At 39.0% G+C, this 21,326-nt stretch overlaps 5 protein-coding genes across 5 annotated transcripts; 3 read left to right on the top strand and 2 right to left on the bottom strand.

Moving 5' to 3' along the window:
- Nucleotides 1-3,109, bottom strand: LOC120005402 (zinc transporter 4, chloroplastic-like). The gene is made up of 4 exons (XM_038855025.1): nt 2,846-3,109; nt 2,681-2,738; nt 1,702-2,435; nt 1-938 (listed from the first exon to the last, which is right to left on the bottom strand). Exons 1-4 carry the CDS (start codon nt 2,858-2,860, stop codon nt 483-485), a joined length of 1,263 nt encoding a protein of 420 aa, XP_038710953.1. The 5' UTR covers nt 2,861-3,109; the 3' UTR covers nt 1-482.
- A 1,260-nt stretch (nt 3,110-4,369) lies between these two features.
- Nucleotides 4,370-6,053, top strand: LOC120005401 (pathogen-associated molecular patterns-induced protein A70-like). The gene has a single exon (XM_038855024.1). It carries the CDS (start codon nt 4,522-4,524, stop codon nt 5,401-5,403), a length of 882 nt encoding a protein of 293 aa, XP_038710952.1. The 5' UTR covers nt 4,370-4,521; the 3' UTR covers nt 5,404-6,053.
- A 2,534-nt stretch (nt 6,054-8,587) lies between these two features.
- LOC120005400 (NDR1/HIN1-like protein 13) lies at nt 8,588-10,037 on the top strand. The gene has a single exon (XM_038855023.1). The coding sequence runs from the start codon at nt 9,049-9,051 to the stop codon at nt 9,856-9,858; it is 810 nt and encodes a 269-aa protein (XP_038710951.1). The 5' UTR covers nt 8,588-9,048; the 3' UTR covers nt 9,859-10,037.
- Nucleotides 10,038-14,871: 4,834 nt separating this feature from the next.
- Nucleotides 14,872-16,830, bottom strand: LOC120005399 (acyl-lipid (9-3)-desaturase-like). Its single transcript, XM_038855022.1, has one exon. The coding sequence runs from the start codon at nt 16,501-16,503 to the stop codon at nt 15,160-15,162; it is 1,344 nt and encodes a 447-aa protein (XP_038710950.1). The 5' UTR covers nt 16,504-16,830; the 3' UTR covers nt 14,872-15,159.
- A 951-nt stretch (nt 16,831-17,781) lies between these two features.
- On the top strand, nt 17,782-21,107 carry LOC120005168 (translation machinery-associated protein 22-like). The gene is made up of 7 exons (XM_038854657.1): nt 17,782-18,009; nt 18,210-18,308; nt 18,408-18,478; nt 19,826-19,907; nt 20,015-20,082; nt 20,166-20,249; nt 20,832-21,107. Exons 1-7 carry the CDS (start codon nt 17,862-17,864, stop codon nt 20,886-20,888), a joined length of 609 nt encoding a protein of 202 aa, XP_038710585.1. The 5' UTR covers nt 17,782-17,861; the 3' UTR covers nt 20,889-21,107.
- The last annotated feature ends 219 nt before the right edge of the window (nt 21,108-21,326 follow it).

Here is a 21,326-nt window from a genome sequence, read left to right as displayed (position 1 = left end):
TTTTGAGGGTCTCAAATATTTTCCTTTCAAAAGTCAAATCACTCGATTTGCTTAGCAAGTCACCTCGTCACCATTACAATACCAAACAGTAAGCATCTACCCTAAACACAGCATTGCTCTACTTAAGCTAAGCAAAGCCAATAAGCTGGTTCATGCCTCAGATCCGTTAACCAAGGCACCAGCCACCACTCCACAGCTGAGAATTGAAGAAATTAAACTAAATCCAAAGACTAAAATGCCTTGCCAATATGGAGGATGAGAAGGAGAAGAAGGATGCCGAGCATCAAAATCCAGGCTAGGCAAGTATGGCACAAGTCCAAGTATGAAAGTGTCTTAACTCTTAAATGAAACCAATTTAAGGAGAGAACATACAATAGGACTACAAAACTACTTCTATTTACGTTCTCTTCCAAGGAATCAAAAGAATCAAGTGATGAGGTTAGGCATGAAATCGGAAAACGAGGCGATCGATCATACAAAATTCACGCCCAGATTGCAAGCAATGCCATCAATCCAGCTCCAAGAAAGAGCATAAAATAGGATACCACTTGGAGCCTAAAATTGCAGCTCATTCTCTTGCTGAGGAAATCAGCGGCAATTAGGTCGACCAGGGCCATGTAGACGAGAATTCCTGCCGACAGTGAATCCAATATGCCTTCGGCAATCAAGGCTCCTGGACTATGGGAGTTGTAAAATGAAGCAATGGCGGTCCCCACTCCAATTCCTGCCGGGGTTGTTATGGAGAAAAAGCATGCCATCATTATAGCCGACGAGTTCTTGAATTGAGCTTGAGAGATGCAGCCTCCAAGTGCAAATCCTTCAAAGAACTGATGGAATGATAGAGCTGCGATTAAGGGTCTTATGGTACAAGGGCTCTGCGAAACTCCAAGTGATAACCCAATGATGATCGAATGCGATACAATTCCGAGTTCCAAAACCTGCAACAAATGCATACAACATCATCAGTCCTGAATACTGATAAGTAAGACTCCACAATTAAAACAAGTACTAAACTCCTCAAATATTGTCAATATAGTTGATATCACTAATAGACATTTAGGGTCAAAACTCAAAACCCAAACCATAAAATTGGAAAAACAAAGGAAATTAGAAAAATAAAGCATTTGTTAGTTAATCATCTGTGTTTAGAAATAAGAGCTCCTTTGTAGGAGAATGAAGTCAACCCTCTCGAAAGAAAAAGAAAAAGAAAAAAGACCTCTCATCGAAAGCTAATCATCTAAAAAGCAAAATAATCTTTCAAACCCCATCACAATCAATTAAAAAGCTCCTAAGCAACAAATATAAGAATAAAAAAGATACAAACGTAACATCAAATCATCAATAGTCCCATACTGCACAAGTCAACTTAAGAAATGAACGGCAGGCAAATCAACAGAGGGCGACCATGGATCAATCCCCACCATCAATTCTTTGTTCACCCTAGTGGGACCCACTTTGCAACGAAATAATATTGAGCTACTTTCGTACCCTAATTAATCATAGATACCAATCCATGCTAAACCAATTATAAAGCTCCAAAATCCATACTCCATAGCTCCAAGACCACAGCAAAAACCACTAATTAACAACAAAACAAAAGCCCAAAATACAGGGACGACAAAAAAAAAATGCAAAATCAACCCAACAAAAAATAAAAGGCATTTTTATTAAATTGTTGGCTTGAGGAAAATAAATATTCACCTGGGATACAACGACGTGCCGGGCACCATTTTCTGCGTCACCCTCTTCAAATCCGTGTGAGTGCCCATGCCCACGACTCTGATCACTCACGTGCCCCTCGCATGCATCCTTCCCGTGTGCATGGCTATGTCTATGGTGCGCCACGTGTGCATGCATCCCCACAATGTGCATGCCACCGCCTTCTTCCTCTCCAAACACCTTCCCATTAGGCCCAGACCCAGTCTCAACAATAACCGGAACAATCCCCGAATCAGGGTCTGGATAGGAGACCGCATCAACAGAACCGACCCGCCCGTGCTCCTCCCTTCCAGGATTCAGCCCCTGTTTCCTCTCATAGTACTGTGTGCCCACAAAATCCACTAGAAGAGTCGCAAGAGAAGCCATCATAGCGAAGAAACCCGGAAATGGGAACTTGGACCACGGGTATTTGGGCAGGCAGGGACTCGACAGTGCTTCGGTCCCGCCGGCGAGCATATGGACGAAGCCGGTAGCGAGAATTACGCCGGCAGCGAAGGCCTTGGCGGCAACGAAGAGGCTGCCGTCAGTTTTAAGGAATCTGCATTGCCGGCCGACGAGGGGGATTGCGATGCCGGAGACACCGGCGATGAGGATTGAGACGATTGCAACGAGTTTGAGGACAAGTGCGGCCGAGTCATCGCGGCAGAATTCAAAGCCGCTCGATGTGCAGTTCGTATTGGTATTCATTGATTGGGAGAATGACTGTAAAAATTGACCTAAGAATACAAAAATTACTCAGAAATACAATTCGTCAATTGGGTTTTTTGGTTACCAAGAAAATTGTTTCGTTGAATGCACAAAACAATTGGACTCAAAAAAACTCCAAAATTCTAAGTCTCCGTATCGGATTAAATACCAGGCAGCGTCAATCACAAGTGAAATCAACCAAAAACAGGAACTGGGTTTTGCAATTCAATTCCCAAAACTACTCGATAATCAACAAAAGGGATTCTAAAATTACCGGATAAATCCCGAGTTCTCGATCCCAAACGATCCAGATAAAGCAACTCCCACAGATCCTGCAAAAAACCCAAATCAGTAATTCAATTTCAATCCTCAATTACCTAAACAGAATAACTAGAACCCGAATAGGATTAGACAGATCTTCTTCAAACAACAAACAAACCTCAAAGAACAACATGGGTTGATGGTTCCGTGTGGCGGGTCTCGAGAATCGCAAAGGGGTTTTAATGAGGTAGGAGAGTAGTCGAAGAGTGTGGTCCGAGGATGATTATAATGATGGTGTGCGAAGCAGATTGAAAAGGAAGTGAGAGGAGGTGACGGTGAATTAAGGGAGAGTGTCGACATGGTTTGACGAAAACAATGGAGGAGACGTATGCGGTGCCCTCAGTTGGGATTTTTTTTGTAAGAAAATGAGCGCGATAGTGTCGACATTTTTTGTATAGGATTCGTAAACTGTGAACTCTTTCCTTTTGTTTTATACCTTTATTTGCGTACGTACCCACGACCCCACCGTGTTTTATATACTCTTTCTTTAATTCTTCCAATATTCGAATCACAAACAAATGTTCACATTCGTAAATTAAATTACGCAATCGGCCTCGATAGTTGGATAATATTAAGACCAAGCGGCCCAAAATGATTGATGGGCTTAGCAAGAGCCTCACTAGAACCTAGTCTTTTGCTTGAAACAATGCTTGGGTCAAAGCCCAATGTCGGCATAGGATCCATTTTTTGGGACATAATTTAAGACTATGACGTTGGAAATTTTATTTTTCTTATTTGGGGGCATGTGACATAACAAAATACTTGCAATTTACAGTGAAAACATTGCTCTTGTTCGAAAATTCGATATCAGGCCAACTACAAGTATAAATAGGTCAGGTCCACGGACTAAGTAGTATTCATCAGCTTAAACAGACTCATGACCTATTCATTAGTTTAGTTTCACATACTTAGTTTGATTAGGGCTTTAGCCGCTCACCCATCTCGTCTCTGACATATGGGCCGCGATATTGAACTTTCTTTTGACATGGCATGCAAACGTTCCATGTCCCCCTGGCATGACTGGTAACATCATATGGATCCTTGAGTTTCTATAAATAGAAGAGGTCCTTCCACTTTGAGGAGATATCATTTTGAGTGAGAGTTCCTCTCTTTCTCTACAAATTACACTCTTACACTAAAATTCATTACAAAGTTCTAAAATTGACTGTCAGAGTTTCATCGAATGGCTACACACTGTGCCAAAGACTCTCACAAAGTCACAAATCGTCATTTCTCCTCTATCCTTTGTATGTTGTTAGTGGGCCCGATATATCATTCTTTGTAGTTTTGACCATGCACATTGTTAAACATAAATTTCAAAATCAAAATTTACAAGTTCATTAGGTTTCTTAAGAAATTCATTAACATAATCTGGAATTGGCCTTAAAAGTCGTCAAAGCATGGTTTACCATGACTGATATCAGCTATTGGAAAACAATTTTATTTTTTTTTTTCATTTTGATTATCCAAAATGTTGAGAGATCTGAGACAAAACGGCGCAGTTGTAAAGTCTAGCTGTATCCCTCCGTCAATGAGCAAAATATCACTTGCCTTTCTTTATAAATGCAATTACAGCCTTGCATTTAACCCAACTCTTCTCTTTTGTCCGTTTGTCACAGACCTCTCCTATCCTTCCACGCGTCCCTCGAGATCTTAAATTAAAAAAAATTTTAAGTCCCAAAAGCCAACGCCAAACAAACAACCAGACCACAATATCAAATCTCCCCCAGTGTCTTGTGTTCTTCTTCTACTGTCCTTCGGAACCAAACAAAAGTACACTAAGAATCATTAGCCATGTTTGAGGAATCTGTATCTGCTATACCTTCCATATGGGCTTCCATGAATAGCTGGTTCACACCCACTGTTCTCTTTGTTCTCCTCAATCTCATGATTGGCACCATTGCCATTACTTCAAGCTTCGGAACTCAAAAACAGAGTGACCAACAACACCAGCAGCAGCAGCAGCAGCCGCAGCCACAACAACTAGCTAGATCTCCATCTGTTCTACAGAGACTCAAGTCCATCAATTTGTATTCTTACAGATCCCCAGAATCCACAACTCGTACCTTCCATAATCAAACCCATCAAGAAACTGAAACCCATTTTGCCTTTCCAGAAACACCACCGCAGCCTCAGCTCACCGGATCTCCTTCTGTTTTGGAGAGACTCAGGTCCATTAACCTCTATAACTATATATCCCAAGAAACCTTAAATCCCCTGCACGAAACCCGAGAGACAGAGTCACATTTTCAAGAACAACAAGAAGAACATACCCCAGAAGTAGAACAACGGGAGGAGGAAGAAGAAGAAGAAGAGAAGGAGGAAATCCAAGATGAAGAGCAGACCTTTGACGAGATATACAGCAAGCTGAAGGGGCACAGGACTTATTCAGACACCAAGCCGGCTTCGGGGGAGATACCCACAAAATTGCCCAAAAAGATGAAGAAATCGGCGAGTGCCAAGTCGGCGTTTGCGCATTTCGAGGAAGAGGACATCGTGGAGGCTCGTCGTCCGGCTACTGTGAGGGAACGGAAGCCCAAAGTTACAGAGGTGGACGATGAGGTGGATGCCAAAGCTGATGATTTCATCAACAAATTCAAGCAGCAGCTGAAGCTGCAGAGAATTGATTCCATTATCAGGTACAAGGAGATGGTTGGTAGAGACACTGGAAAGTAAAGATGCTGCCTTTACATTCTGGGTTGGATTTTTAATTTGTGTTTTCAATTTTTATGGGGAAGTTTGATTCATCTCAAAAGGGCCTGTTATTGGGTTTTAGATCCAATTACTGATCTTTGAACTAATTGTCCAAAGATCAGTCAGAAATGCTCAAATATCATATGCTGTTCTTCAAGGTCCGCCTCAAAGCTCTTGTTTTGGTTGTGCTAATCTTCTGCCCAGTTATGTTGATGGTTGAACTGGGAAATTGGAGTGAAGTGGGTGGGTAGTTTGGTCAAATCATGTTCGCTGTGTGTCTACATCATTGTTGTCCATATATGCAGGGGTTTGGTTGTGCTGCATGTGGGTGATAGTCTAATGGTTGGTTGCATTCACTGGTTAGTTTAACTGGTAATAGCTTATCAAGTTTATGGTGGACGGATCTTTCCATCGTCCACCATACGTCGTCGTTTTGAGAGTTATTATGGTCATAGAGAAATATGGGATGTACTAAAACCTCTACGTATAGTTTAATAGTTGTGTATGTGTGGAGTGTGGTGGGTTAGACGAAATTCTGAAATAGTATGACTTGTAACTTGTAAGACTCAATTTCGTTGAATTGCCATATGGGTATGCTCCATTCTTTTCTATGGAAGTGATGCTTCGAGGATTGTGAGTGATCCAAAATAGTGAAAAGGGTAGGGGATGCTTAACTTGTATGGTATGCATCAATTGCTTTCAAAAAGAGACTGATCTTGATTTTTCTTTTGCAAAGTTGTGGATGGTGTTTTTGTCCTATGATTAATTGATTATGCACAAAGTTGCAGAAGAAATAGTACACAATTCAAGGTGTTTTAGTAAGATTGATCAAGTTTTCCCGATCAAATTACTTACTATTGCAGTCAAAAAGTAAAGTAGCTTCTGTTAACTGGTATTGCAGGCGGAAGGCGTTATGAGAACCAATCCCTTTGCATATTAGTTAGTTTGATCTATGAACCATGAAGAAGAGTGGTGTCAGCAACTCAGTTATGGGGTTTTATTTATGTATTTTAAATGCTACTTTATCTTAGCATTAAATATGGTGGATTGGTGGTGACGGTAGAGAAGAAGATTGTCTTCGCTTGGCTAAATGAATGAGAATGACAGAGAACCCTTTAACTTTTCTCAATTAAGATGGCAACTAGAAGAATCAACTCATGTTAATAAGGTTAGTTTGGTGTTGTTTATACTTGTTTGTTTTTGTGTTGTTTTCTTAAAAAAAGTATGCGCATAAACCACTACAATTAAACAGTGTCAATTTATTTGTTGGAGCTAATCGATATGTGATGGTATTGGGGTTCGTTCTTTAATGATGTGCCAAGACGTAACTTTTTTTTTTTCTCCCAGGAAAGTAAGGTTTTTCTTAACAACTATAGGGGAATTTCTAGTAAAAAAGATCGAAAGATTGACCCGAAGTTCCAACCATATTGATAAAACAATTGGTTTTTGCTGTGCGAACTATTAAACCTGAATCTCAAAATTTTGAGCGCAAACAATTGATTTCAATAAAGTTGTCACTTTTCATATTTTTCCGAATCTCAAAGATCTCGAATTAATCAAAAGATCTTGAGGGAGGGATCAATATTAATCTTACTAAAACGGTTCAGCAGAAAGCCCAGATGGAAGATCCATACCAGCATTTGGAATCTTAAACAAAGGAAAAAAGGGTTTAAAGAATTTCTCAGGGAGGAGAAAGTCGAGAAAGATGGTGTGGATGGTAAATCGGATAGAGGTGGATTATGGGGAGGAGCGTCTCTGTGCTGGGTTTGCCTTATGTTGGCCACTCTCCCCTAAGTACCACCTGTTTGCTGATATGCGCAACTTCTTTGGTATTCTATTTCGTCTTCTCTCTTTATTTAGATATGTGCATATCGGATTGATTTCGACTTTATTTTGCTATCTGGGTGAACGTGATCACCAATTTCCCTTTTTTGATTGTGGGTGTTCTTTGTTTTGTTTCTCTGTTTACAAGGAAGCTTCTTTAATATCAGGTTATATATTTCTGTCCCTTTTTTAGTGTGCTTTCTTCTCCTGCCCTTTATAATGTTTATTGGTAATATGTTGATGGTGTTGCTGATATGGGTTGTGCTAGGGAATGAGAAATGGGCTTGTTGCAGTTTGCAAGGAGATGGTTTCGGATGGACCATATATATTCTTTGCAGGAACGAACTGCAGGCATGGCTTTTGGCTCTGCTTATTATCATCTCAAGCCTCTGATAAGTGCTAACAATATATAGGATAACGTAAGACATCTCTTCCATTGTATAGAATACCAAATCCTCGCACTTGGTCTGCAATGCTTTTTGTTTATGAGAATAAGAATTGAAAAGAAATCGCCACTTGATCATGTTTTGTTGACAGTGATAATCAACTTCAATTCTTAAAATTTAAAGTCCAAACTTTACCTTCTGGAATGGAAGAAGTGAGGATCTCGTCAGGAAAGCATGTTAATATTTAACTCTCACTTGTATATGGAGGGATTGGTTTTTTTTTTTTTTTGGATACTGTTGATGCTTTAATTGTTATTCTATGTTATATTTTGCTCATACTTTCTTGCATTTCATTTATATGTGTATGTAAATAGATAGTGTTATTTGCAGATGATGATAGCATGCATACTCAGCACCCTTAGCTAGTTTTATTGTGGAGAGAGTGGGGGATAAGATTGGGTTGAGTTGTTTAATTGGTCTTTTTCTTCTTGGTTTTTACATGGTAAGTTGGACTAATGACAGGTTAGGGGACTTGAAAGAACGCCTCTGAAGATACTTGGCTTGGCTCGATCAAAGAAGGTCAAAGTGGTGATTATGTAAGGTCAAGAGGGTAAACTATTGTTCTACTAAAGTCTCTCGCGTATTGTCGGTGGCCGTAGATAATGCCAAGTAAGCATGTGTGTTGTATTATTAACAATTAATTAATATTATTGGCACTAATTGATGATAACTTACAATAATGAATAAAAAAAAAAAGGACGCCTTTAACCTCGAAAGCAGTAATATTAATGGACTTAAGCTTTCAATGAAGTGGTGATTTGGATGAATATTTGCCATAAACCACCTAAACTAGAGTCGTCGGTGGAGGGTTCCAAATTCTGATAACCAGCTTGGCTTTCTCATCATTTTCTACTTTTAAAGCAGAAAGCCCAAATCTACAAACTGGTGAACTGTTACTTTCAAAAGCTCTTGACCAACAAAAACATCCATCAATCGAACCAATCTTGACCATTCAGCCCCATTGGACCCATTCCATCCACATGTGAAGCACTACAGTACAGTACAACACATGATGACATGAACGTGTGATATGTCCCATACATACTTACATACATACATATACACACATGATACATGATTGTTAAGATTTATTTACACTACAAATAAGGTAGGGTTTGGGAGGCAGAGGCCAGAGAAGTTAAAAGTAGAAAGATTTACTTACAGCAGAGAGAGAGAGTGAGCAGCAGAAGAAACAGAGATTCCAAAATCTGGTGAGGTGTTAGCATCTCCTTTGCCTTTGGGTGGTGTGTGCCTCTCCACTCTTCCACCACTCCTCTCTCTCTATTAACATTACCCTCCACATCTCCCCTATTCCTCTCTCTACGCTCACTCAATTTCCCCCGGAAGCAAAAAAACAATGACCGACAGAGTTTTCCCCGCCTCAAAGCCTGCCACCAACGGCGCAGTCGCCGCCGCTAACGGTAATGGCGCCGCAACCAATCCAGCACCAGCCAAATCTCATCTCTACAATCCCACTTCCCGGGCACCCTATCGGCCTCAGCCACATCACCGCCGCCATCGCCGCAGCGGGCGGAGCTTCTGTTGCTGCTGCTGTTTCTGGACAATTCTAATTGTCCTAATCCTTGCCCTGATTGTCTCAGTTTGCGGTATTGCGCTCTACATCCTATACCGACCTCACCGCCCTGAGTTCTCCGTCCCATTCCTCCGCATCCACCGCCTCAACCTTACCACCGCCTCAGACTCATCCTCTTCTCACCTCTCCACTCTCCTAAACATGACTATCTTCATCAAAAACCCGAACTCCCATATTACCTTCTTCTACGACCCGTTTGTTCTTACAGCTCTGTCTGACTCTAATGATGTTCAGCTCGGAAACGGGTCGCTACCCGGGTTCACTTTACAGAAGAAGAACGAGACGACTTTCAAAGGGGTTTTGATTTCCGGGTCGAATGAATTGGATGCGGAGTCGGTTACAGCATTGAGATCGGATCTGAGGAAGAAAAACGGAGTTGGATTGATGATCCAAATGGATACTAAAGTGAAAGTGAAGATTGGTGGGTTTAAGGCCAAGAAAATTGGGATCCGGGTCAAGTGTGATAAGATTAAAGGGGTTGTACCGAAAGGTAAGACACCGTCGGTGGCGGTTACTACCAAGTCCAAGTGCAAGGTTGATCTGAGAATCAAGATCTGGAAATGGACTTTCTGATTAAATACTCTCTGTATTTTTTTGAATATGTAAACTTTTGATAAATGGATCAATGGGTTTGAGAAGCTGAGTTGCAATGGTGAGGATCTTCAGGGGAAGAGAGAGATTATAAATTTTTATTTTTATTTTCTTTTGATGTATACTTTTGTTGTTGAATTATTAGTAAGTTTTTCCATGGATGATGATGCATTAGTGCTGCAAAATAGCTGCTTAGTTATTTTGTTCTGAAACTGTAATCTTGATGTACAGAATTCATTCAATTCTTAACCTTTAAGTGCTCAATTTGTTGGACCAAATTCAGTGTTAAGGAAAAGGAAGGTATTAAGCAGTGGGTTTGTGTGGAAAGTGATGTAGAATTAGCAGTCCAATCATTTATAGCAAAAAAAATTGGTTGGATGAGGTTTGATTGCGTGTTGAAGTTACGTAGTCAAGTCAAGGCAAGGCAAGAAATTAAATGAACAACCAATGCAAGAAGAAGTACTGAGATGATGTTTTCTCAGTGCAGCTTCCGTTAACTACGGGACTTGCAAGCATGCCTTTTTACATAGGCAAACATGTCCATTAATTAAGGCAAATCGAAAATAACTGATCGATCGCAAGGTTTCGTGGACAGCCCTACCATTAACTCATTGACTTGGGATTGAAATAACAGTCTTACAAAATTCAGTGTTGTCTGTTTTAGTTATCTCAAATGTCAAAGATGCACGCATATGATTTCATATGTATCATGTGTGGTATGTTAACTCACGGTTTCACATGATTCATGTACGTTCATCTTAACATTTGAAATAACTAGAAGACAAAAAAAAAATTCTTGAATCTTTAGAATTTTTGGGTAGAACAGAGCTTCATTTGTCCACACAAATCACGTTTGAATTTGATGTCAACGTATATGAGAAGTAGAGGAAAACAGATTCTACTAGCTTTTTTGTCGTGAGTCTCCCATAATCCATTGCTTGCATGCTACTCTTCCTAATTCCTTTGCAATACACTAAAACTTTTGATGCCCCTCCTACTCCTAATTTCCAATTGACCAGTTTCTTCTAGCTAGCTCGTATTTCAAAAGCAACACGTTCTTATATTTAGGGGATAAAAGTAAAAAGGGTATGAAAATTCACAAGGACAAGTGATTCCTTTTAATAATTTTGGTGATATATATTAGATCGTATTATATATTGATGACATTCAAGTGCATCCCATGGTTTTCAAAAAAAAAAAATGCATCTCATGATAGTGAGATGAGGTTGGCTAGATTCGGATGCACGTGGTTTCTGTGTGTGTTTGGTCTGGTTGACGGGAGCAGTTAGAATTTTGTCAGATTTATTATTACCCTTTTATAATATCAATATCAACAAAGTGAAGCTCTCATATCAAGAAGTGAAATTGATTAAAATTTCATTTAATTAAACTCCTATCAATTAATTAACGAAAATGACTTATATTATTAATATTTTTGTCCATAACCGGCCATAACAATATTACGTTATCTAATTACATTGACTTCCGTTATTTAATTACATTGACTTTCGTTATTACGTTGTTTAATTAATGATCATGACTGAATTTGTCAAGTATACGTAACACTCCTGATCAATTAAACTCTTATCAATTAAACTCATTATGTTTACTGGTTTTTGACTTGTGTGGAAAACACAACATTCGGGTGTTGCTTTTGCCAGATTTATTAGACTTGGCTTGGAATCTAATATAATTATAATATGTGATTTGTGATTTGTTAGCACCAAATTATGGTGGCCCAATCTTTATTTATTCATTCAAGTATGCCACCGAAATAATAAAAATTGTAACACCCGAGTCACTAATTGGAGGAGTAAGGATGATATATATCATTATGTTGACCAGGGTTCGAATCCCCCATCCCATTTCAAAAGAAAAAAATAATTGCTTGACTTGGACAACTGGAATGCATTCTGAGCCCAAAGATTAGCCCACTAGGCTCGACATTTAATAGTAGCCCAAATAATGTCGACTAGCGTCAAGCTACTCGATCATGTACACATCAAAATTTGGACCACTTCTCTCTATTTAAGAGGGAGGCTTGGATAGGAACTTGCAATGTTTGCTACATGGAGTGGAGGGTTCGTTCATCATCATCAGGTGTTGGGTTCGTTCATTCTGTTTTGGGTTCGTTTCCTTCACAAATCTTCATGAAACTATTGAACCTAACTTTTAATAGATGAGTGGAAAGAAACAAGAATCCATTCTATAAGACCCAACACATATCTGTTTTGGATTCAGCCTATTGTTGTTTTTCTTCTTTGTCAATAAAAAATAAACATTGATAAAAAAAATAAAATCATTTTACTACTTTCTTCATTCGAAGGATATGTTGTGTCATGGAGCGGGATGTCATAATACTCCATATCCTACACACCATGATACTCTAATCAAACGCCTTTATCACCTCACCCTGTCAATTCCTATATGAAGGAGGTTGGGTTTGTGCCAAGGTACGGAAGACACATTATCTGATTCACTCTAAGATTATTAGAGATCCCTAATCCCTGAATTTGACATTGACTTGAGCGTCGGAGTGTCCCCGGTCCATAAAGTGCTGCTCTATCCCTTGTTCTTATAGGATTCACAGAGGATGTGTTCGGGAAGGAATTCAGATTCACTTTGTTGTCGTTCGGGCCTGGGCAGCCCGGCCCGACCCCTTGTGCGGGCCTGGGCAGCCCGGCCCGACCCCTTGTGCGGGCCTGGGCTCCATTTTTGGGAGTCTGGAGGCTTTAGGTTGGATCGGGGATTTGAGAGAGAATGGCTTTCTTCTTCATGATGACGTTTTTCTTTTTCTTGGGAGAACGATTTGAGTTTGAGAGGAGACCCTGTGTTTCTTGGACGAAAGATTTGAGAGAGGAGCCTGGTGGGTTTATTAGGTTGAATTGGGGATTTGAGAGTGAGAAGGTATAAGTGGGGGAGGATGGAATTCGAAAGGAAGACAGGCTGAATGTGGGCCGGGCTTATGTGGAGTCTCATTAATATGGGCCTATATAGAGTAGTATATTTGGCTCTAAACCTCGTTGCAGACCCACTTTAAATCCCAATGTCATTTATTTTTCAGTTTTTTTTTTAATAAGAATTCCACTTAATTCAAAATGGAATATAAAATGAGAATGATTTCATGAGGCATGGGCTGGTTCAACCCAAAGTTTGCCACAAAAAAAACCAACCCATGACCAAACAAACAAGCAATCTGTCAAGTTAGGATGTTGATGCATGTTAATTAGGATATGAATGTTGATGTATGCTAATTAGGATAAGAATTTAGAATATGGCCCCATTGAAAATTGTAAAAATGGGAATATAGGAGAGGGTATACAATTAATTAATTAATTAGTGAATCGGATCCATATTGAAAAATACGTGCCGCCAATGCCATGTCAGCCCTAGCTATTCTTGTATTCCTTTTAAGTCGTCTTCTACTACTCTTTCTTCTATTTTGGAAACAAGCGTTTTATTATCATCTGTCATATCAAGGTAAAATCGGGTTCCGTGGACTCGATTGACATATTCCATCAGCTCCTTTCTGTCCAAAAAAAAATATAGCATATTATTAATAAACTATAGTATTACTTTTTCTTTATAATTTCTAATTATATGTAGATGTTGTAACTATATGTATATGTAGATGTATTTCCTTTCAAAAACATAAAAATAAGGAATATGTGGACGTATTGGTAGTGGAATAACAGAAAATATTAAATACCGACATCCTGTCGTCAAAATAGGCGTTGCTAAGCAAGAGTATGAAGAAATTTCGGCCTGATTCACCTTGAGGAACAGGATGTCGGACTAACTCCGGCAGACCATCGTATTCAGTCCCATGATGTTGGGCCAGGTCTACTCGCACCTTTCTGATCTCCTCCTCCACCTCAATCATCTTTCTTACCAACCGAACAGCCACAGGGTACGTGAGTTCTGCTTCCGGCGGCACACCAGACACCCTAAATCAAATCAAATTTATGAAGAAATCATCAATTCAGTTTCAGTCTTTGTTTTTCAAATAATAAATTATATCAGTTGAGTTGAATTGAGACGAACCTGCCTTGAAGTTGAAGCACCCGAGTGTATTGTCCTGTCGTCAGGAATTCTTATAGATAGTCGTCCATTGCCCGCACGACCACCGGCACTAGAATGTCATAATGATTTTGATTTTGATTTTCTTGTTGTTGATCAAGGGAAAGCATCATCTGGCGGAAGATAGCCAGATTGATCTCAAGACGCTGGACCTGCTCAACGAGTTCCAACAATCTCAATAACGCACGGTCTTGTGTTGCTTCTAGACGACAACTAATCCTCTCTTCTCTTCCTTCCGCCATTGTTCTTTTTTTGTTTTCCTCTCAATAACACAGAAGAATAGACTAGTATTTCCAGATTGATTGATTAATTGATTGATCTTGATTTTATACACAGACCGACCCCTTCCACTCTTCCACTCTTATTGGGAATAACAAGTTGTAATCTAATAAGGATTCAATCATAAACAATCCATAACGAAATAGTAATTGGATATATAATATATATAATGTAGTATATACCTATTTTAATTTTAATTACCGTGGTTGGATTTGTCTCCAATTCTTACTCATTCTACACAGTGCATGTTCTATCACAGTTGTCTCAAGATTCAAACCAGTTCTCAAACTGAACACTTTTTAGAGGACACCATGCTCTAATTATTAGATATAAACCAACTGCTCCCAAGAACCACTTATTACATCCCCTGCATGTTGCAAACTAAACTTGCTGTATGATGCAACATGAAGGACCACGGAGCCAATGAATGAACATGGCACCCTTAAAGGAGAAAATATAAATATAATAGAGAGAGGTACATTGACAAGGATCCATGAAGCAAGCCTCCTCTCTCTCTGAAAAGTTGAAAACTTGCAACACTAATAGTGCATCAACTTTCCAAGTGCACTCTATGAATCATAACTTGTCTAACAGGAAGCTCTTTAGCACAATGAAAATTTCATTGTGTAATACTTACTAACAGGACTTGATCTTGATCGTTTTATTTTTGAAAGTTCAAATTTTGAATTGCATGAAAAATCAAATCATCAAATCTTACATCCATCCATCTGTTTCACCATTCCAAGCAAATAACAAATGACTAGATGAACATCAACATCCTTAATACTCAAAGTACATATAATTATGCTATTAAAATATAATACTTTATGAAATTACTCAGCAACGAAACCAATCCCTTACCGCATCAGGATGTCAAATTGGTGCAGCTAACCGCAGCATAGAGAGCTTCACTCTAGGTTTATCTCATCCATGAGTGTTGACAGCATCCCACACTAGATTTTTCGGCACTGGATTGGATAGATCCTGGGCCTGCAACGCTGCAGCGCGAAGAGTACCAATCGTCATAACATTGGCCATGTAGAATGAAGCACAATTGTAAGGCAAATTGTGCTTCTTGCACAAGTCCTTGACAAATGGTGAGACTGTCCTCAGATGGCATCGAGGCAAGCGAGGAAACAAATGGTGCTCAATCTGAAACTGCAGTCCACCATGGAACCAATCCAACCAAGGAGAGCAAGAGATGTTAAGTGTTCCCTGAGTCTGCTTCTCACACCAATTGTTCCCAGTAGGAGCACCAATATAAACATTAGACGAAAAATGATTCAAACAGAACTGAACATGTTGAATTCCAGTAACTGTAAAACTGGAAAGAACAAACATTACTCTCTCTCCCCAGTTGGGTAAGCAGGAAACAAGCAACGGATACCAAATCCAAAACATAAGGATCCCCAAAATCTCTTGACCCCTATTCGAAACTCTTCTCTTAGACAACAACAGAGCGAAAGATTGGGCAAACAGATTAAGCCTGGCAAGACACATGACAGGATAAAATGTCCAATGCTGGTAACTAACCAAGAATCTAGCAAAAGAGTCAAAATTTATCTTTCTGTCATAAAAATAGGATGTGAAAGAACTGAAAATTTTGGGAGATACCGCCAAAAAGGGAATGTGCTGCAGATCTGGATCGAAATCGAGACTATTACAGGCGATGTGATGAGCATTGTGGTTCCACTTCCACCACGCAATACTGATCCCTGCAAGACAATTCCCAGAGAGAACCTGTGCAACTCGGGTCATTCCACGACTGCTCATGACCTGATAGTGCCCAGAGTCATGCCCAATCCACCCACTCTGTATCCAAGAAAACCCCATTAACCCACCACAGATTAGATGAACCCAGGTGCTCTCAGAGCACAAAACGCCATAAACACTCGCTGTAAACAGCAATGCGACCAAGAAAATGGTAAATAAAGTAACGTTCCCCTTCTTTTCAAAGAAACCCATTTTCGAAAACTCAGCAACAAGTCTCCGGTAATCCTTTGACGCCTCGGAGACAGAGTAGTCTTGCAGATAATACCCAGTAAAGAACTTGTCGAGATATTTCCAGGCAGTGCCTGGATGATACGCGATGAACGCGTCAGTGACGTCTTGACCAGCCAGACTCAACAATGGCGCCTCACCACCAGGATGATCCTTAGTCCAATCTGAGACATTGTAGATCTTTCCCTGCATAGAGATCCACAGATCTCCAGGTACCTTGTGCTTCTCAAGCTCTTGTTTTGAAATGTACCTCTTCGTCTCCGCCATTGAAGCAATAGAAAGAGAGAACTAAAACAAACAAAAAAGAAAGAGAAGACGCTCTTTTCCTTACAGTAGTTCTGGGAAAAGATTATGGCATGAGAGGCAATTTATGGAATGCAAGAGTTGCTGGGTTTGATTGTGAACCTCTCACTCTCAGTCTGTCTTGGTTTGGTTTGCTGTCTGTCATTGTGTTGTTTTATAGGAAAATATGATGGGAATCTATGAGTGGGGGGCACAGAGATGGAGATAGGGAAAGAAGAGCAGAGCCGCACATTTGGCAGATTGTGCAAAGATGAAGAGAGATTGGGAACGGGATTGGAGGCAGAGAGAGGAGTCAAGTGGCAGTAGTAGTCTTCAACATTTTGACCTAAAACGCTTCTTACATGTGAATCTGATAAGCCTAATTTTACTCTCTCATTAATATCTTAAATTTTTTTCTTAATTTGTTTAATAGGGTTGGATATTAATCCGGAAATTTTATTTTTTGGTTATTTTATAAATCATAGTCTTCCTTTTATAGAATTTGAAAGTCTGCATATTGATTTTCCAATCACTATTTTATCATTAATTTGAAATATGTGATTTTTAAAATAGTGATCTCATTTGTCATTCTATTCATCCACACCTTTAAAAAATATACGTATTTTCCTAAAATTTCTAATGCTAAGACTGAGCGAAATTCAAAAGTGGGAGTGAAATATATATATATATTTTTTTTTTTTTGTCAAGCTTTAGGACTCTAATAATTAATAAAGTTAAAAGAGCGTAGCTGTTGAGTACATGGCAGCTGGCTGAATATGCCAGCTAGACCCAAAAATATCTAGATAATTATTGGTCGCCTAACCCACGTTGGCTGGGAGGACAGTGACAGTCAAATGTATGACTTGAGGCTGTCATTTAAATTCTTACAGTTACAGTTACAGTGTCAGTTCGGTTTGTCGTTTGATTTGATTCTCTCATTCTTAATATTTCCTTCTAATTTTTGTTTTACAAATTAACTACTTCAGTGTGAGATCATGATCAATTATTATTTGAGGGAGCTTTCAATTGGACCTAAGTTTGGACTAACTTTGATTTGGTCCACAGTTAGAGGCCGGCCGAATATACCGAGCCCAGAATCTACGTCCTTTTTGTTCAGCCTCTTAACTTTGGACTCTTGAATAAACTTGAAAGAGCCCACAGTTCTAGGCCCAATATATTGAGCCCATCGTTGAGAACCTTTTACTGTCTTTCACGCAAGCCCAAAATAAAAGGACCGTTAACCTGGTCCAAATTCTCAATTCCTCGGGTTTCCTAAAAGCAGAATCGGATTCTACAAATATCGACTAAAAGGTGTTCATAAACGCCCACCCCAGAAAGCTTCAATGGCGGAGAAACCCCAACCGGTGCGGGTACTGTACTGCGCACTATGCTCTCTTCCGGCAGAGTACTGTGAGTTTGGCCCTGATTTTGAAAAGTGCAAGCCTTGGCTTATCAAGAACGCTCCCGAAGTCTACCCCAATCTCCTTCAAGGTACTTACTTTTATTGCCTAATTGTTTGTGATCCTTGAGCCTCAATCCTCTACGTGACTGGGACCCAGATCGAGATTGATATTCAGCTGTAATAGAATCGATTTGGGGTTGTAGTTTTGTTTTGCTTCGAAATTTTATTTGTACTGTGTATACAGTAATATATGCTCTAATCTACGTTGGGTGCTTTATGACACACACAGAGGCTCATGAAAAGGAGGCTGAAAGGGTTTCTGAACGGCTCCAATCAGTTGGAATCTCTGCAGGGGCTGCTGATGAAGCGACTCTGCCTTCCCAATCAGGTAAACTATATGTTACTTATGTTCACACGAAAGTCTGTTTAAATTTGTCATTATAAATGGCAAAGGAATAGAAGATTTATATATTTTCACATTTTCTAGTTTCGGGGGAAGCGTCATCATCCAAGCCTGAGGAAGTCAAGCGACTTCCCGGTGGAAAAATCAAGAAAAAAGTAAGAGTTGTTCTTTTTGGTGCATATTTTTTACTGATTATGACTCCTATATAGATTTAGATGAATGAGTTCACTCTACATGGTAATCATCACTATCAAAGCCTTTAGCCTTTTTGCTTAACAGTTTGGGTTTTGCTTGTTCACTAGAATTGATCAGGAAGATATTGAAAACAAGCTCAAAATTTTCCTTTATTTTACCTTTATACTTGTGTCACCATGAAGCTGGGACAGTTCCATAGCGAGGAGCACCTTTTGGTCCGAACAATATGGGTTCAAAAGGTTATATGGCTGATTCTGACTAGAAACTGAAATTGTAGTGGTTGTTGTATGTTTATATTGTAGATTGTATTGTTCTTGGGGCTTTTAAGTCGTATTTTCTATTTCATGAATGTGACTGACCCCAATGGACCTCAGAAGTTTGTTTCTTTTTTGCATTGAGCGCATTGCTCTTGGAATATTTAAAATTCTGGAGGAGCTAAAGTAATTCAGTTGAATCTAATATAGTAAGCTAGAAAATACTGGATCTTAGGAAATCCATAATTGCATCCAATGGTCTTCTCTCATGTAGATTTGAGTGGAGCTAAGTTGTGTGTTATGTTGATACAACTAGCTCATGGAAAACCACTTTTCCTTTATGTAACCCTCTGAAGATTGTTGTGCGGTGTTCAGATATTTCTTTAGTGTGCTTCATTTAAACTGACATGTGCTGGTGTATAGCCTGAGTAAAATATCAATCGAGTCAATAATGAGCAACGCCATTTAAAGAAAGCAAAAAAAAAGGTTGGGTAAACTGTTCATTTGTGCACTCTTTTATTTTCTCAAATGAATTGATGTTCCTCCCTAGGTACTATAGCATCTGCCTTTAGGCCCTGTGCCTCAAGTCAATTGTGTTTATTTTGTATATTTTGAGCTTACATTATTTTCATCGATCTTGGAACCTTAAAGGGCTGGAGAGACCACTTTCTGAAGCGATCATCGTCAAAGTATGATATCTTTAACACCTAACAAAATGCAGTTGACTTGTAGTGCCCAAACTTACTTCACTTTCCCTTGCTCTGCCCGCCTCTCTTTGAAGTGTTCTTTGAGTATTTTGTCATAGTAGATTAGTAGGATTAACATGCCCAAGTTGATTGGGATTTTGGCTTTATTGTATTAATGCTATGTTGACAGACATGCCAGAAGTTGCTGGCATTGTGGGGACACTTGAATGGATTTATGTTTATGGTTGGCTGAAGCTACTGCTCCTTGGCCTTATAAATCCGAGATGGTTTTTCTTATGTTTCAGTGCTCGGGAGAAAAATGGTGATATTATGATACTTACATTCTTCTTTTGGATTTCTTTTACAGGAGAAACAAGAAGTTGTTATTGAGAAGGTTGTACGCAACAGGCGTAAATGCATTACTTCTGTGAAGGGATTAGAATTATTTGGTGAGCTACAGTTGTTCTGATTGAATTCTACCCCTTTAGTTTGTAATTCTTAATGCTGTCAGTATCTATTGAAGTCATGACATATTTACGGATGAGATGTTGTTTAGGTATCAAACTTGGTGATGCTTCAAAAAAGCTTGGGAAAAAGTTTGCAACCGGAGCATCAGTTGTTAAGGTGAATAAAATTTTTATCAATAGTTTTTCTTCGTCAATATTGTCCTCCTTCTTACAGCTATTGAATCCGTGATTACTTTTTAGGGGCCAACTGAGAAGGAGCAAATTGATGTTCAAGGAGACATAGCCTATGATGTTGTGGAATTTATCACTGAGACCTGGCCTGAAGTAATTATATCTCCCTCTTCCCTTGGTTTCTTATCATAGTATCAATGCTGCATTTTCTAATTTTTTTTTTTTTTCTCATTCATTGCTCAAATGACAATAAAATTTGGACCGCCATGAAATGAAACCTTGAAAAATGCTTGCCTCTCCAGGAATAAGAAAGAACACTTTTACTATAATATTATTGGCTTCTTTTAGCAGTTACCACATTGAGACTTTCTTTTTGTTTTTATTGTCGTTATTTTATGAAATAATTTGTTACTTGTAGCATGAATTCTCTTGCCACTGAATGACAGATGAAATGACTACCATTAAGCAGTATAGTGTGAATTTTATCATTTGCTAAGGACAGAATCCATCCATTAAAGCCTAAAAGTGGGATGAGAACTAGGTTCTGGTTAGTTTTATGTGGTGTAAACTGTTGTGAAAAGACCTTTGATTATCTTCACCAAGTTTTTGTGTAAAGATGCTGATATCAGAATGAAAATTTTGCTTTCTTTCTTTGAAAAAATTTGATCACCAAGTATGATTTTTTCAAATTTCCTCAATTCCGAATGTTATCTTTTCGATGATGCGAAATTTTAGGTGCCGGAAACCGCTATTTACTTCATTGAAGACAGGAAAAAGGTTCCAGCAGTGTGATGGCATTGTTTTCTGAATGGAACTGATGCTGCAACGGGTTTTGATGAAACAGTCCTGATTTGATTTGACAGAATGGAGCATCTTAGTTATGCTTTTTGGCAGAAAATTCATAGATCTGCTATGTTTTGAGTCAAAAAGGATGTTGTAGATTTGATAGTAATAATTTTGTGGGAATGAATATGATGATATACTATCTATACCAACAAGTCAGTCATCAAATATCGTACATTAAAAAGTTAAGTCATAAACTTCGACATAAAGACAATACTATTCCCAATAGAATTAGAGACCAAGCCAAAGGAGAAACCGAGGTGATATCTTTAGTTCTAATTATGATATCATTAGTTCTAATAAATCTGTTGGACTCTTATGGATTATCAAATTAATGGGTTATATGTCATTTTTGATATGGATATAATTCTGTTGGATATAATTCGG

This window comes from Tripterygium wilfordii, chromosome 9 (assembly GCF_013401445.1).
Source record: "Tripterygium wilfordii isolate XIE 37 chromosome 9, ASM1340144v1, whole genome shotgun sequence".
NCBI lineage: Eukaryota > Viridiplantae > Streptophyta > Magnoliopsida > Celastrales > Celastraceae > Tripterygium > Tripterygium wilfordii.
Note: the sequence above shows the minus strand (reverse complement) of the source record. Positions and strands in the feature narration are given on the sequence as shown.